At 39.3% G+C, this 16178-nt stretch overlaps 1 protein-coding gene across 4 annotated transcripts in view; it reads right to left on the bottom strand.

Annotated features, from left to right (window-relative positions):
- APP (amyloid beta precursor protein) overlaps positions 1-16178 on the bottom strand; it is a 202576-nt gene that overhangs the window by 28672 nt on the left and 157726 nt on the right. For all 4 annotated transcript variants that reach the window (XM_017807911.1, XM_017807912.1, XM_017807913.1 and 1 more), the window contains one exon: positions 15854-15953. In XM_017807911.1, coding sequence (XP_017663400.1) covers positions 15854-15953 — 100 coding nt within the window. The remainder of the gene's footprint in view (positions 1-15853; positions 15954-16178) is intronic.

Genomic DNA, 16178 nt, shown 5'->3' with positions numbered 1-16178 from the left:
AAAACTCACTGTGGCCTTTCAATACTTAAATATTAAATTTGTTAAATATAAGAAAGATGGGCCAAACCTTTTAGCAGGACTTTTGTGACAAGACAAAGGGTAGTGTTTTTAAACTGAAGGAGGGTCCATTTAGGCAAGATATAAGGAAGTTTTTTGCAATGAGGGTGGTAGTAGATGCCCCATTCCTGGAAATATTCAAGGCCAGGCTGGATGGAGTCTGAGCAGCCTGACCTAGTTGAAGATGTCCCTGCTCACTGCAGAGGGGGCTGGACTAGAGGACCTTCAAAAGTCTCCTCCAACCCAAACCATTGTGTAGTTCTATTCTCCATCCCCTCCTTCACTGTCATTTGTTTTTGCAGGAGAAACACACTATTTTTAAGTACTTTGAGGGAACTCGGTGTACAAGAACCCATTCAAGTGAACAACTGCAGCAAAGGAGGTAAGTAACTGCTAATAAGGCACCAATGTAATTAGTAAGCAGGTGTCAAAGAGCTAAATAGTTCATAACAGGAGACCGTAAAGGTTGCATTACTAGGGAACAAGTGGTTATGCACATGAGCACACACACAGCAGCTGATGGATGATACAACAGCTTTTATTAAGACTGGTTTGCCAGTGCTTCATTAAGGACCCCAGCTGTCACTGCTTCATGTCCACATCTCAACCAGGTAGAAATCCAGGGACAGGAATCATCACTTCTACTGCTGGGCCCTTAACATCACTTATAGGGGCTCACTTATTTCCCAGCAGCATCAGTGATGAAGAGAATGTAAATTTCTATACACATTCTTGCTTTAGACCCCTCAGTAAAATCTTTTGAACGTTATTTTCCTCCTAACTTTACACCAAGCCATAGCACCTTAGAAGCACAATGTAACCATGCAGCAGCCCTCAGTAAGGGCCCTCACCAAGGCATGAGCAATAGAGCTGGCACTGCTTCAGTGCCTTTATCAACAATGATGTAATGGGGCTCTGCTCTGCAATGTCTCTTAAAGACCACCTTGAGAAAGCTGATGCAACTCTCTGACACACAATTTCTACAACACTAAGTTCAAAACATCAAAAATAAACAAAAAGTTGTAACCTCAGCCCTGGGGCAGATATGTTCTGAATACTGTAATATTATCTTTGAAAACAAAATTTCCTGTTTAAACAGCAATTACTTGAGCACAAGGTAAGCCTGCTGTGTACACAAAATTTAATTCTGTGATTTAATTTGTCCATTCGAATGACTTACTAAGACAGTATAGAAAGCCTACATCATACTGAATTGTTTTTATCTTCATGTTAATTTTATTGAAAACAGTGTTAATTTATAAGATACCTACTAAATCTTCGGCATGGAAGGCAAATCTGATTTTTTGTCTCCCCACTGCACTTACAGTAATCCTTTTTCAAATTAAACCATCTCCTTGTATCAGAGGAGAGACATGTGAAGCACCTTGATATTCTGAGCAGACACATGACAGGTGTGAATTTTCATTAGATAGGGATGAAGAGACTTTACAAAAAGGAGCTGGATGTTAGTGGCCTGAGGGAGAAGTCTGGTGTCCACGAGCCTTGCAGGGAGCCACAGATGATCACAGCTGAGCACACTGTCATACCATATCATCATGGACCACAGGAGAGACTATCACAGTATTATATCTTACTGCCTGCAAGCCTTACGAAAAACAGGAACTGAAGAGTTTTGGGGTGCAGCTCCCCTCATTCCCACCATCCTCCCTGTTCCCAGAGGATGGTAAGAGGCACTGCAGAGAGCTGCAGCCCACCCAGCAGTGGCAGGGAGTGATGCTGGGGGAGCTGTGCCCCAATCACCCCTTTGCCCTGGGCAGTGCCAATCCTGCACAATTTCTGTCCATTCCCTGCTGCTGATGCATTCTGTGTCATCAGGGACAAATGGTGCATGGAGGGGAAGGAAGAACCTGAGGTCTGGAGCGGAGGAGCAGCACCAGGGCTAGCACAGCACTCGAGGGAGGCCACAGTGCAGGCACAGCTGGGCCTGCCAGGCTGACAGAGAGGGGCACCCAACTCCCATGATTATATCCAAACCCCTGGGGGCTGGGAGGGATTGCACACAAAGTCTCTCTCAATGCTCTGAAGCGGGAGCACGTCCTTGCCCGGCGCTCGCAGGCTCCGTTGTTTCCCACTCAGCTGTGGCGCAGAGCACGGACAGGAACTGACCTGCACAATAGCTCAAGTGAGGCAGACAGATACTACAACCAGCAGATTATGATCACATTCATTTTACAAGCAGGGAAACAATGGCCAAAATGAATCAAGCCCATCTGACAGGATGAATCAGACACTGAATGACAGTGAGAAATTGGAAGTGCCTGGCATAGACACTGTGCCGGAGTCCATCACACTGAGGCAGCTGTGTCTGCATTGAGTAAATGATTTGCAAACAATTGCTTCAATCTCTGAACTGCTAAAAAAAGTTTGCCTTAGGATTTCCAGTTATTGACACTAGCTGGCAAAGCCCCAGATCAATTTTTCAGTGTTGATTTTGTTCTGAGTATTGATGGCTACTTGAATCATCAGCTACTCTAAAGGAAAGCCATGGAATGCCACTGCTACCCATCAACACAGTTCTCCCTCCCTCCTTCACAGCTACCAACTCAATTCCCCCACCCTGCAAAAGACAATTCTCTAAATAAGCCCGGAGTACAGTCACAGCTGAAGGCTAGGATGTGTGTTCAAGACTGTTTCAGGGGTTTTATTTGTATGGAGAATATTTTATTATTAGTTGCTGGAAATAGAGAGATTCTAGGCTGCTCCTCAAAATTTCATCTCCCATCAAACCAATGGGACAAAAATTCTATGACAATCTTCCTATGATAAATGTTTTCTTGCTCGCCTCATTATCTCCTTGTAGTGCTCTGCTAAGCCTTGCCACTGAGAAGAATAAAGAGGACGTCCAAATTTTTTGGACCCTGAGAACATGTGCTCAAAAGCATCCATGACCTTGGGAAAAACCCATGCTCAGCTGGGACCTCAAACCTCCCACCAGCTTTGAATTTGGTGTGAGGATCCACAATTGCTGCTTCTCCTCCAGACACCTCAAATTCTCCTTCAGGCACCTAAACCTTTTCTTTCTCAGGATGAGAGACAGGCTTTATTTCTGGTACTTTAATAAAACGCTTCTTGGACTTCTCATGATCTGTAAGCAAGTTTCACTCATTCTTGGGCTCACTGCAGGCATTTCCCCATGGGTCAATACTACTCAACAACAGCATTTAGAAAAACTGAAGTGTAATATGTTTGGGGAACTGGATAAAACATAATACCACTACAACTGCCTTCAAGCCTTATCAAGACTATTGTGTAATCCCACAAAAGCAAAGAAGGAGCTGAAGAAAAGAAATAAAACTTATTACAAAGTCTTCTGGTGGATGCTGGATTGTTAGAAGCCATTTGTCCACAACAGCCCAAGACCACACTTCTATCTGTAAAGCTCTGCAAAGAGCACTGTGCTAGAAAAGATACCACGACAAATCCCAACAGAGGTGATGGAGTCTTGGAGTGGCAAAAACCATGTTATGCTCTGACCTTGCCTACTTTTTACTGGCACACAACGTTGTTTCCGATGTTGGACTCAGGGGCTACTTCCCAGCCCTTCATTGGCACAGCTATAATGATAGATAGTTCACGTGGAACAGTGTCGCTTGCTTCCCTGGAACACCAGCAAATCATCAACTAACTTTCAAACCATAATTTTAATTTAGCTCCTAGTTTATTATTTAAAATTTCCAAAAATAATTATAATATTTGTTTGTTGTGTTTTGAAGGAGCTCATCTACCAGATGAAAAGCTCTGCAATCACTATTATGTGCAAGGCTTTTGAATTTACTTGAAAAGCAGCTTTAAAATTAGCACTTATAATTTTGGAAGTTCTGTAAAGCCATTTAAGGTCTTAAACCAGATTAGAAATAAAGTGCACCCAAAACACCTCTAATTAAGACTAATTAGGACACCACCAAATTACATGCCATAGTTTTGACCCAACACAAAACCCCTTTTGTAAAATGCCATCTACATGATAGAACATATACTGATGCAACAAAGATGGGCTTGGAAACCAGCTCAAATAAACTGGTACAAATGAAGAGTTTTATTGTCTCATATTTATCATCAGTGACCCTTCAGTCTGAGCTGATCATGTGTTTTCCCAAAGTTAGTTGTTTTTTAGCATGTCCTTTCAAAATGACAAAATAAAAAAGTGTCAGCGACCTCTCTGTTCTTCCTAACAGCAGAAACTGGAAAGTCTGAGTCCTAGTGATAGCTTCATTTGCATAGGCCCACATGTTGCCTGACACCAGCCTGAAGGCTCTGAAATCGTGCACACGCTGTATGTCATAATTAGGATTCACTAAGAACACTGACACAAACGTTTATTACAGTGTGTGTGGTAAGAGGTAACATGTTTAGCTGCAGCTTTCAGTTGTGTGCCTACTTTACAGGCTAATTCAGTATGCCACGTTGTCTTCTAAAGGAGTTGCACTGAGATAATGCTATCAGGTTTTTACTAACTTTGAGTGTCTGCATCTTGTCAGCTGTATGAATCAGAACTCCTTTAAAACTGGTAAAAAAGAAAACAAGACCTCTGTGCCTTATTCCAGAGTGAAGCTCTGCTGAATTTCAAGCATATTGTTATTCTAAGATGTCTTGCTACATCAAGCACTGTAAGATCTTAATGTTACATACTGCTAGGTGTCATAATTATAACATTACCAAGCCACAAAACACAATTATGTGGTATTCAGCGTTGAACTAATTCATTTGTATAGTACAAGTCAAATATAATTTAGAGAGCAACTCTGATGAGAACTTCATTGAAAGTGACCTTCCTACTGGAGGGTGTGAGAGTGGCTTTGTTGCCTGCACACTTTGAAGATGATGATAGAGGAGGGATATGCTGCAACATTACTGTGAAATATTGGAAATGAGCCCAACCTGCAACGCTCAGATCCACACTGCCCACCCTATCAGATTTAAGCTTTGCCTCCTGGCCAGCTTGTGAAATCATGCCACAGGTTTTCTTATCTGTAAACTTTTACAGCGCAACGTGTCTCTCCCTCAAGGTTAAAGGGAGACAGAAAGATCAAGAACCATGGAAAACAGCATTTCATGGCTTTTGTTTTCCCTCCTTTAGTGACATCACCACTAGGGCAAGAGCAAGTAGCAGCAGCAGCCCTCCACGTTTCAGAAATTTTTAACATGTGTGAAAATCTTTCTCAGTAAGGTGAAAAGTCTTTGACTTTTTCAAGTTCTCAGAAAGGGAACATTTAAGAAACAGTTGACCTGACATTTTTCCTAGAAATCAGTAAGGGAATAGTCATCCCATAGCTTTAGACAATACCTTGTTGGCTAAGAACCTAACTTTAGAAAACACACATCTCAACTTAAGAATAGATGCAATAATTAAAACCATACTAAAAAGAACAGAAGCTTCTAATATATTTCAAAAAAATCACAACTTGAACACTTCCATTTCTTTCCCATTTCTTGCTGCTTCTCTTCTTTTGGCGTATGTGGATTTCACTGTTTCCCGAATCACATCAATTAAAACAACTCAACTGAGTCTTGCCCTGTCAGCAGGTACACGGATTAATGTTTCAGTCCCTGTCAGCAGGTACACGGATTAATGTTTCAGTTCAATTTGCCTTGGACACTTTTTGTCTTAAATCACAGAAAGACCCTCAAAGATGTTTAACTTATATACTGAGCAATTGTCCTTTTGCAGGTTTGATCACAGGTTTTCTGGCAGTGAACAGTGTCCAAAGCTTGGATGATCCAATTCAGAAAAACACCTATTACCATGTAATGATTAATTTCAATACGACCTAGATGCCTTTTTCATTAGAGATGGACTTCAATGCAAATTTAGTTTTGTACATGGCTATGCAATTATCGAGACCTCTGAGCAGAGGTTCATGAGAATTTCCACACCACTTCTTCAAGGAAGAACCAGAATCATCCTCCCCCCTTTTTACAGCCTGCTATGAAACTCAAGGTATGAAATTTTGTCTAATTTTCTAAGACAGCTGCTATGACACTCTTTACCTCCAGTGACAGAACACTGTAATTACTACAGACCCTTAGCTACCTAACAGCCACATGAATTAGTTATTAACTCAAATTAATGTCAATATATGGCTATAGCTCTGTGCACATTTATAATTTTTTTAGTATTTCACAGCCAGTCACCTGATTAATGATTGCATTTCCCCCTCAGTTCAAAGCAGAGGGTATTAAAGGAAGCTTGTGGGATAAAATAAGTCCAAAACCAGAAGCTTGTGTCATCTTTGAGAGTTATTAAACAGAAACTAAAGACCTTGCTCTTTCCTTTAAAAATTCATGCCTTTTTATCCATTTCTGTGGTCCCCTCATTCAATTTGGTTAAATTAATAATATTGTCTCAGAAAAATAATTCACATCCTTAAAAGCTCTGGATTTAAATGTAGAGAAATCCTTCTTTCATGTTATGGCACTCTTCTGTGTAAAAATTCTGAATCAAACATTTTGTACACTGAGCCCAATGTTTTCAACATTGAGATCTCTCAGTTCTAGTATGTAAAAAGCTCCCCTCCAAGTAAGCCATGGCAACAACCCAGTATCAAGGCAGACAAGGAAAAATTAAAAAATACTTGGGGAAAAAATTGAATTGAAACTATACCATAATCAAGAACACATATTGTATGTCATCATCCTGATCCACGTAAGGCACTGTGACAAATTCTCCAAGTTAAATTTAACTCCACATCTAATTCCAAATTAACATATCATTAAGTGCTTCAAAATAGGCTGAAGATTCTATATTAAAACAAATAAACAGCCCTACTGATCGTCATTGATATTTCTGCCAGATGAATCAGCAATCATTATTCTTCCTCAGACTACATTTCCATCTTAAGCCAACTACATTTCCATCTTAAGTAGCTTATAAGTGAAACTGCTCTGCAAAAAACCGTTTATATGAAACGCTGCTACAGAATTTTGTTGTCTTATTTTCTGAAAATAATTATTTACTTAATTTACTTATAAATTATTTATTGGTCTTACTGATAAAATAATCAGATTTATTTGCCAACCTTATAATACACAGTAATATTACTACTATATTTCTTTTGAGTATAAAACTCAAAACTGCAGTAGAACCTAAAAATCCACCACTTCCTAACACCTGAAAAAAGTCAGTTAGCCATCATTTTCCACAAACAAGGGTCAGAGTGTATGAATGCCACAGCAATTATTGATGTGTACTGAACTCAGAGGCATCTTAGGAATCACTAAATAATCCATAAAAATATAAAAACTTCAACCTTAATTTCTTGCCCCTGATACCCTTGGTCAAAAGACAACACTTTTTTATTTGACTCATTTGTAATAGTTTGAATCAGAATTCACCAAAACCGAATTGCTCCAGATAACATGTATTTTGTTTATTTGTTAACTCAGTTTTAGCATTTTATAGGCCAAATGTATCCTGGGTTGTCTGAGCATTCTAAAGAGATGCATTTATTAAATTTAACAAATATATCTATGAAGTGGGATGTGACCTATTCTGATGGCTTTTATGCCAGTTTTCATATGCACGATCTAAAACAAAGAAGCAGAACAGAGCAAGAACTGGAATCCCACCTAGGTAGCATTATTCAGGAAAATGCATTTTTCCATTGAACTGGGTATATGAGAATCTCATGGCAGGAGAAAGCTGCACTGATGAAAGATTGCTTCATTTGTAACCCCATGTGCACGGGGACTGACAGGACATTACTGCACCATCTCCATCAATCCAGCCATTCTATAAAATCACATATCCTCAGTAATTCTTTTCCCTTTTTATCCCAATAGTAAGAGCTTGCCTAGCAGGAACACCACAGATACTCCTGACCATAATAAGCACCCACGAATTTCCACTCTGCACATCTGAAAAGAAAGCTATGCTTGAATAAAGCAGATCTTTGTACATCGTTGATATCAGGGACATATTTAGCCATCCCCCTCAGTATACCTGCCCACAGAGATGCAGTTCAGACTTTAGTGTTTGAATTTCCCTGGGTAACAATTCCAGAGACTTCTCTGGGGATGATGACTGACGTATTAGCTCTGTAATATATCATATGTAAGGCTATAACACATAGCTTCTGCAGATAGTCTGTAACTGGTTCTCACTGGACCACTTGCAATTTGCTGGCATGTAAGAATTGAAATTATTACTTTGCTTCTTTAACAATCTAACACCTCCTGCTAGGATCTTAGAGTGAATCACACAGAATGACACAACTGTGTTTCCAAAACAAGTTAACTGGGAAAAGAAAATCCATCACTCAACAGCACAAATGGGTTGCACAGAGGGGTATTAAAACAAGTTTTTAAATGGACACAGTCTCAGCCGGCTGCCACTGCGTCCCCAGAGTGGTCTTGTGGTCATAAATTCCCTGTGTGACCTGGAGTGGGGATGACAACTTGCTATTTGAAGAGGAGTGTCTATGAAAAAATACTTCAGGCTGGAGTAATGGAAAGGACACAGAACAAGGACTCCAAGAAGGACAGAGTGCTCTGTCCATCAGCTCCCAAAGAAAATCAAGGTAACATCTTTAAACCTCCCCTGCTAAAGGATGAATGAAAGATTTAAATACTCACTGAAATAGTAGGTGCTTGGAAAATTTAAAAATCACTTTATTTATAAACTAAAAGTCCATGATTATTATCAGAAGTTGCTGGTTTTCAGTTCTAACACTTGGATCATGAGATCAGATTTCTTAGAGATGCAAGTGAAACAGAACAGTGTTATTCAAACCAGAGGAAAATATTCTCTTAATAAACTTTATAAGATCTTTTTATTCCAATTAAATTTCTGAACTAGAAAACAAGATGTCCCACATCTTTCCCTGATGAAGAAGCCACCCCAAACCAAAGCCATGTGAAGCCATTTATCCTTATCCCAGTATCTGTGAGCCCTGGAGGAAGCTGGCTCTTTTACTGGCTGAAGTCATGTTCACAATATTTATGAGATGGAAAGAGGGCTTGTGCACACAAAAATCAGGATTCAAATCTTTTCTGAAGAACATTAGCACCCATGACAGGACACAATAGACCATTTAGCTACAAAAGATGGGGAGGATATAGTACATTGCTAATGAAAGCATTTCAGAACATCAGTGTCAGTGAAGTGCGTTTATATCTATTTTAATCATCTACAATTCTCTCCGTAATTTTCTATGACAGTTAAATATTCTGGACAGAAAATAAGAGATGCTTAAAAGAGGAAAATGTTGGCTTTATTTCCCGGATTTTTTTTCCTTTTCTCCTAAGCTGCAGCAAAGGACATATTTTAATAGCATACAGAGCTGAGTCTGCAACCCGGAGAAGTAACTGAGATTCTGCAGCATTTCCAAGCTCCTGAACAGTGCACAGAATTTACAAAGCAAAACACACACACATGTATATGAACGAGCCAAATGCTTTAAAAACCAACGTCCTTGGGTGGAGAAGGTCTTAATTGCTCATCAAGCAATCTACCTGAGCAATATGTCAGTATTCAAGCATATAAAAATCTATTTCATTTGCATATATGGGAGAACTCTGCTATCTTTAACCACTGACTCAGCAATATATTTTTTGCTAGAGTCCTGAAAAACCATGTATTCAGCTGAATGCTATAGGCCTTCAAGGGAAAACATTTAAGGTAAATATCCACTTCACAGAAAATTCGAATTTTTCTTTGAAAAGCTAAGGTTACTGGATACATACAAACATGTCAAACCAATTACGGGGAGAAAGCACAGGCATAGTTAGTGCTGAAGTCACTCCAGGGTACCTGTGCAAATACACATTCTCTGAAGGCTGCTTTTGACTGCTTATTCCAGTTGCATTATCCTTATGGGCCCAGAGGGCAGAGCAGAATGTCAGGAATGGGAAGCCTGTATGACAGCACAGACACACCAAACGGCCTCTTGAGAACTAGCAGGCAGGTTTTACAGAACCTTTGGCAAGACTTACACGTAACTGTGCTACTTCTAGAAACTGTTTATTGAGAAATTTCTTTGTGGTGTAGACGTGCCCAACAAATCTCAATGGAAGACCTGCTGCCATGGAAAAATGTGCTGGTTTTAAAGAGATGAGGGTGGAAATTCAATACTTATAGTTTGGCAAAGATGACATCTCCCTGTGCCCAAAACTGAACACCCCTACTCAGTATTAGCTGAGTGCCTGGGGTAATTTAGAAATGACAATTCCATTGAACTCCAGAATGGCAGAAAGTATAAATTATGGATTTCTGTAACTCCTGCAGCTGCACACTGGATTTACCTTGGCTGGATTAAGCATATTTGTCAACTGGCGCAAAACCCAACTGTTCTGAGGAAGAATACCACTGATGACAATTCCTTATCTTTCTCTATGCCAGTTCACTGAACTTGGTCTGTCCCACTACACATAAATCCTAGAGTGCTAATTCATCTACCCATGCTTCAACAACACTGTTTTACTTCACTGGAAAAAAAAAAAGGCATTATAACCACACTGATGCATGACATTATTGCAATGATCAACTGCTACCAGGACTTTTGCCTCTACTCTAAGAGGAACACTAGAACTGGGTCCCATGAAGTAGCCTAGAACTGCTAGAACTCCACAAGCAAAAAGAAATTTCAAAAATTTTCTAGTCTAATTGAATCATAAGGTAATTACTGTTCTTACTTGGTATGAACTATACCATTCTGTACAATCTCATTTGAATACCCTTGGAAACCTTTTAACAGCCTTTTAACAAACTATTGACACATTAAATGTATGTCAACTTCCCTTTATTATTCTGATATCTTGGTATGGCAACCCAACTTCAAATAAAGGTTTAGAAATCCTAAGCATTGCTTCAAGATCTTACATAGTTTTTAAAGTAGAATTCTTCCCTTCAGCTAAATCTCAAGACAGAAAGTACAAGGAATTGAGTTACAGAAAAACAAGGCACTGAGAAGTCCCACTGCAGTCTGAAAGACATTACTAATTAAATATTCAAAATGTAGTTTTTAAGGAAGAGGATGAGGAAAACAAATCACAAAAGAAATGGCACCAAATAGGACAGACACAGAACTACTTTTTGCAAAGCCCCCAAGGGCCTGTTTCTGTTTTGCAATATCAGTCCTCAAGCCACAGTGGTGGTTGTTTTGGACTGTTAGCCTGCAGCAAGCAACTAATGCCCTCAAACTTCTTAAGGAGGAGAATGAATGGAGAACAGCATCCTCATTCAACTCATGGCAAGAAATGCAGAAAGGCTGTGGATGGACTACAGGTCAGAATCAGCAGCTAGAAAAAGGAAATCACCAATTAGTCCAATAAATGCTGAAAGACCAGAGCCAGCTGAGGCAGCGCTAACTTGGTCCTCCACTGACAGGTAGTGGGGTCTGATGGTTAAAGAGGAAGGGTTAAAAGAAAGCAAGTCTTCAGACATCTTACAAAAATCTTCATAGGAAGTTGTAAAGCAAATGTCAAGAGGAACGTATTGTTCAAATGAATTGTTCAAATTTTGTCATGCTAGGCTGGAGCACACAAATATTTGACCCACAGCACACTGTATGAATCTGAAAGCAAGCAGTGATCAGGGGTCTGCCTGGGTTTGTCCTCTCTTCTAGCTACGTAATGTTAGTGTGGCATCCAGACCATGCTGCAGAAGAACAAGACAGGCAGAGTGGAACAGAATAATAAAATAACAATAGCTTGATTTTATTTGCCAAGGGACTGAAGAAATCATATTCTTTTACTTATTGCTCATAACTGAGTATTTCTGATCTTAGGTAAAATACTGCTGTGGTATAATACAGTGCTGAATATTTTATCAGTGGTGGGCTAGAAAAGATGGAGCCGAGGACATCAGTTTGGAAATGAGCAGCAAAGACAGAATTAAAAATTCAGTTCACTGCCTGCCCATGTGGCTGATGCACAAAGCTCTGACGTAGCTTCTGATTCAGAAGCTGTGCCTGCTGTGCCACTCCCAGCAATAAATTGCCTTTTACATACATGGATAAGCAGTCTAATCAAATAAGGATTTAAAGCAGGATGTGTTCAAAGGACCTGCTGATTTCTCTTAAAGCCTGATATTGCTCTCTCTGGGCTTCTATACATATTAAACAGTATATGAGATTTACCAGATGGAAAAGGTGAGTACAAATACCTAGGTAGGCAAATACCTACAGCGTGCAAATAAATGTATCTTCTCAGATTTTCTGTGCCACTCTCCTATTCCTGGGGCATACTCCTGCTCGTGAGAAGCCCCACTTAATGCCAAGAACTACATCAGTTGCTGAGAGTGACCTGGTTTTTAGCACATTTGCATCACTGTCCCTTGAGAAATCACTTGCAGCCAGAATGCCAAATGGCCTCCTACCCAAGTGACCTGCTTATGCTTTCCAGGCTTTGTCAGAACAGTCATGGTAGACAGACTTCCTTCTGCAACTCTCATACCGGCCCTTTCTGACCTGCCCCAACATGAATAAAACACAGCCAGCAGTATCCTTCCTCACACATCTGGAATTTGCTGCTACAATACCAGCCTGTCACCCTAATGGGGCATTTGCACACTACATACTGGTCAAATGCTTAGCAGGAAAATCTTCACTTACAGTGCTTCTTTCTACCCTTTGGAGTGCTGTGGGTCTTTCCATGTATCCATGTACTCCTACCACAACACTCACTGTTAAAGCCAGTGGATGTGAGCTGGTGATGAAAACCTGCAGATAAGGACTACAGCTCTCAAATTTTACCCTGACTTCCTGCCACCATCTCTGCTGGATTTATGAAATAACAAGAAAAGGCTGTTTTAAAAGGCATAAAAGCCTGCTTTTAGCACAGAAGCTGAATTTCATGTTTTGGATTCTACACCTTAAAACTATGGCTGTAAACCTGTCTTTTGAGGCAGGAACTTCAAACATAGCCTGTATTTCTAAAGGGAACTTCAAATGTCCAACTGCTAGACTGTGATTCATCTGATCACCAAGCATTAATCAAAAAAAATCTTCAGATTGTTGAAGAAAACATTCTCTACACAGCTTCTGTGCCCCAGGAATAACTCCAGAACCTACCTCATACAATTCAAATTCATTGCTCAGCAGAAAGACTTCAAATAGAGCAGACAGGAGTTAAAAGTGTGCACCTTCAAGCACATTTATCTTTCAGTGACAGAACACCACCTACTACTTATGGATGAACCTTTGGCAACGGACTACCAGTAAGACATAAGGGAAATTTTCATGTATTCCTAGTTTAGTTTCTAAAAAAAAAAAGAAAAAAATAAATTCCAAGACCTGAGATTCAAATTTTTCAATGACTGCTATGGAGAAACTGTGCAAAACAGGTCATACTATCTCTGGCAATGAGAAAAATCTAGTCAAAACCAGCACCTTATTAGATGTAAGAGGAATTAAACCCATGGTATAAATTCACAGCAAATTAGATCTCATTTATTTTCCTGCTCATAGAGTACTTGTTCAATTTAGGATAAAACTACCCTTGTCAGAGCTCTGCCTTCTAAAGCAAAGATTGTTCATTCCTGAAGGTGAAAACTGTTCATGAAGAACTCTGCAGTAAAGAGTGGAACTAGAAACTGAAACTATAATGCACAAAAAAAATGAACTAAAACTATTTTCAACCATGTCTCCTTACACGTAATTTATTATTCAGACACTCTGTGTGTGAGATGTTTTTACCTAGGGTATTTTTCAACTTTTCTGCTGACTCAGAATTTCTAAGTCAATGGTTCTAACAAAAGGTATTTAGTGAAACATTTGTCTTTTTGATGAGAGTTGTAATATTTCTTGGGAAAGCTACAAAGTGCAATTGTATTAGAATTTTACTTCTTCACAGATTCTTCAGCTGTAATAGATGTCCTTTTCCATGGGTTTAGAAAGAGTACAGAGACTCAGAAACTCAATAATTTCAGAAAAGAATTCCAGTCAGGCTAATCTTCTGCTAAGCAGAAGAATAGTATCTCCTTTAACAGATGGGAATGACATCCACAAACTTCCATTAACATCAGCATGTAAAACCAAGCATACAGACAATGTTACCTATGAGAAGAATGCTGATACTAAAAGACATTGCACTTTTTTCTCTTAACTGAGAACTGTTTTATCTAGATCTGATATTTTACCCAGATCTGATATTTTACCCAGATCTGATAGTGCTTTAATTTGCGCTGCTTAGTAACTCCCAGTGTGAGAACTTCATTTTCATTGCTTTAACCTTTGCAATGCTTTGAATAGTTTTTAGCACAGTCTAAACCATAAAAAAAAAATCAAGGTAGGGAAAAACTACTCAAGAGACTGTAACAGATGTTTTATTTGAGACTTCTTAGCTGCTCTCATCTTATTAGGAAATAATATCCTACTAATTTTAGGCTCTTTTTTTTCCCCAAAAAATTAGTATCATATTTGTGATTAGGAGTCAAGATTTTTGTAAACCACTCAGCAGTTAATAGACTTTTGTTCTCATGTCACTTCAAAGACTCTGAAATTCCCATTCTATTTCCTTATTTAGAAAGGAGAAGAAAATTTAGAAGAATGCCCTCACCAACAAGTATTAACACTACCAAGAATAGAATAAATTGAAATTTGAAGCAAAAACCTGAAGGGAATGATAGCAGTGCAAAAGGAAAACAAACTGAGCATCTCAAAGACCTAATAGTATTGACATCTTCTTTGCTACAGAAATAATATGCTTTCAAATGATCAATAAGATGTTGTTCCTCCCCAAATGACTCTACACCCGCAGACTAAGACTGCTGATTGTGCCTTCATAATTGTGGAGCATGGAAACACATGGGGAAGGATAATTTCTAACCAGTTATCTTTTTGTTTCCTCCCAATCCCTTCCACAACTTCCTGATCTCATCCCCAGCCCTCTCAAACTACCTCACAAGTAGAAGCACATGTCCTTCCTAACTTATGCTTTGGGCAAATGAATCCACTGCTACTCCCTGTCCATCCCCTCCCTGTGTCCTAAATGCATCCTAATCCTTACTGCAGAGGCATGCCTCCCTCCCTTGTGTTTTTAAAGAAATCAATAATTTATTTAGTCAGCTGAGGCTGGCTATTTGTGAAACTAATCCATTAACTGCCATTCACATCTTGTGAAAAAAGCTGTTCCAAAGACAATGGCTGTCCCACCTCTGGCCTTTACCTTTAACCATCTGTTATTTTTCCTGAAGAGTCACATTAGCAATGTGGACCTGGATGGAAGGAAGGGCCACTCTCCCTCACAGCTATCTGCAGTGACAGCACTCAGGGAAGATGCAAGCATGGGACTGTTGCTACTTGATTCATCCACAGCCCAGCTCATGTGCTGGACATGTGAGAGGAAATGAGATATCCATTTGCCCAACTAACCAAGAACTAAATGCATGACCATCAGGCTACTGTCAAGTTGATACGTACACTTTTCTTGGGTGTTTGGGTCTGCAACTAATTTTTTAGATGTAGGATTTCCAAAATATCTACGTCAAATGATGTAAACACTTATCATGTAAATTAAGTATCCAAACCCAGGAAGAATTTGCTAAATCTCATTGTCAAGAGCTATATCCCTATAGCATGGAGGCTCCAAATGGCAATGAACATATTTCAGGGAAGGCATTTACAACAATGTGATGACGCCACTGCATGTGTTACACAGGATTTGTATTCCAAATGTTCATTATAATATAATCTAAAATATAAGAACATTGGCAAATTTACTCTATTTTTCAGCTGGGACAGTGTATCAATAGGAAAAATGAGATGATGTATTTTAGCTTTTGGTGGTAATTTCTCATCACAGAAACATATTCCTGATTCTACATTAATAGTTTGCATACCGACTTCATCCTGGATCTCCTCAGCCACAGCAGGCACGTTGTAGAGGAAGGAGAGAGACTGGTTCATACGTTCATATATCACACGTAGATGTGTCATAACCTACGGAAACAACAGTATTTTAAGGAGAGGAATACTACGGATAATTTGACATTATCACAAATTTTATAGGTTATAGAAAGTAAGATTTTTTTCACTTGTTCTAGGTATATGATTTCAGTATGCTCTATGTACTGAAACTGCCAAATCCATTACAAAATTCACCTCACTCCTACAGCTGCTACAAAAATAGCTTCTAGATGCTCTTCCACAGCAACTACCTAAAAT

This window comes from Lepidothrix coronata, unplaced genomic scaffold (genome assembly GCF_001604755.1).
Source record: "Lepidothrix coronata isolate B3197 unplaced genomic scaffold, Lepidothrix_coronata-1.0 Scaffold21, whole genome shotgun sequence".
Taxonomy (NCBI): domain Eukaryota; kingdom Metazoa; phylum Chordata; class Aves; order Passeriformes; family Pipridae; genus Lepidothrix; species Lepidothrix coronata.
Note: the sequence above shows the minus strand (reverse complement) of the source record. Positions and strands in the feature narration are given on the sequence as shown.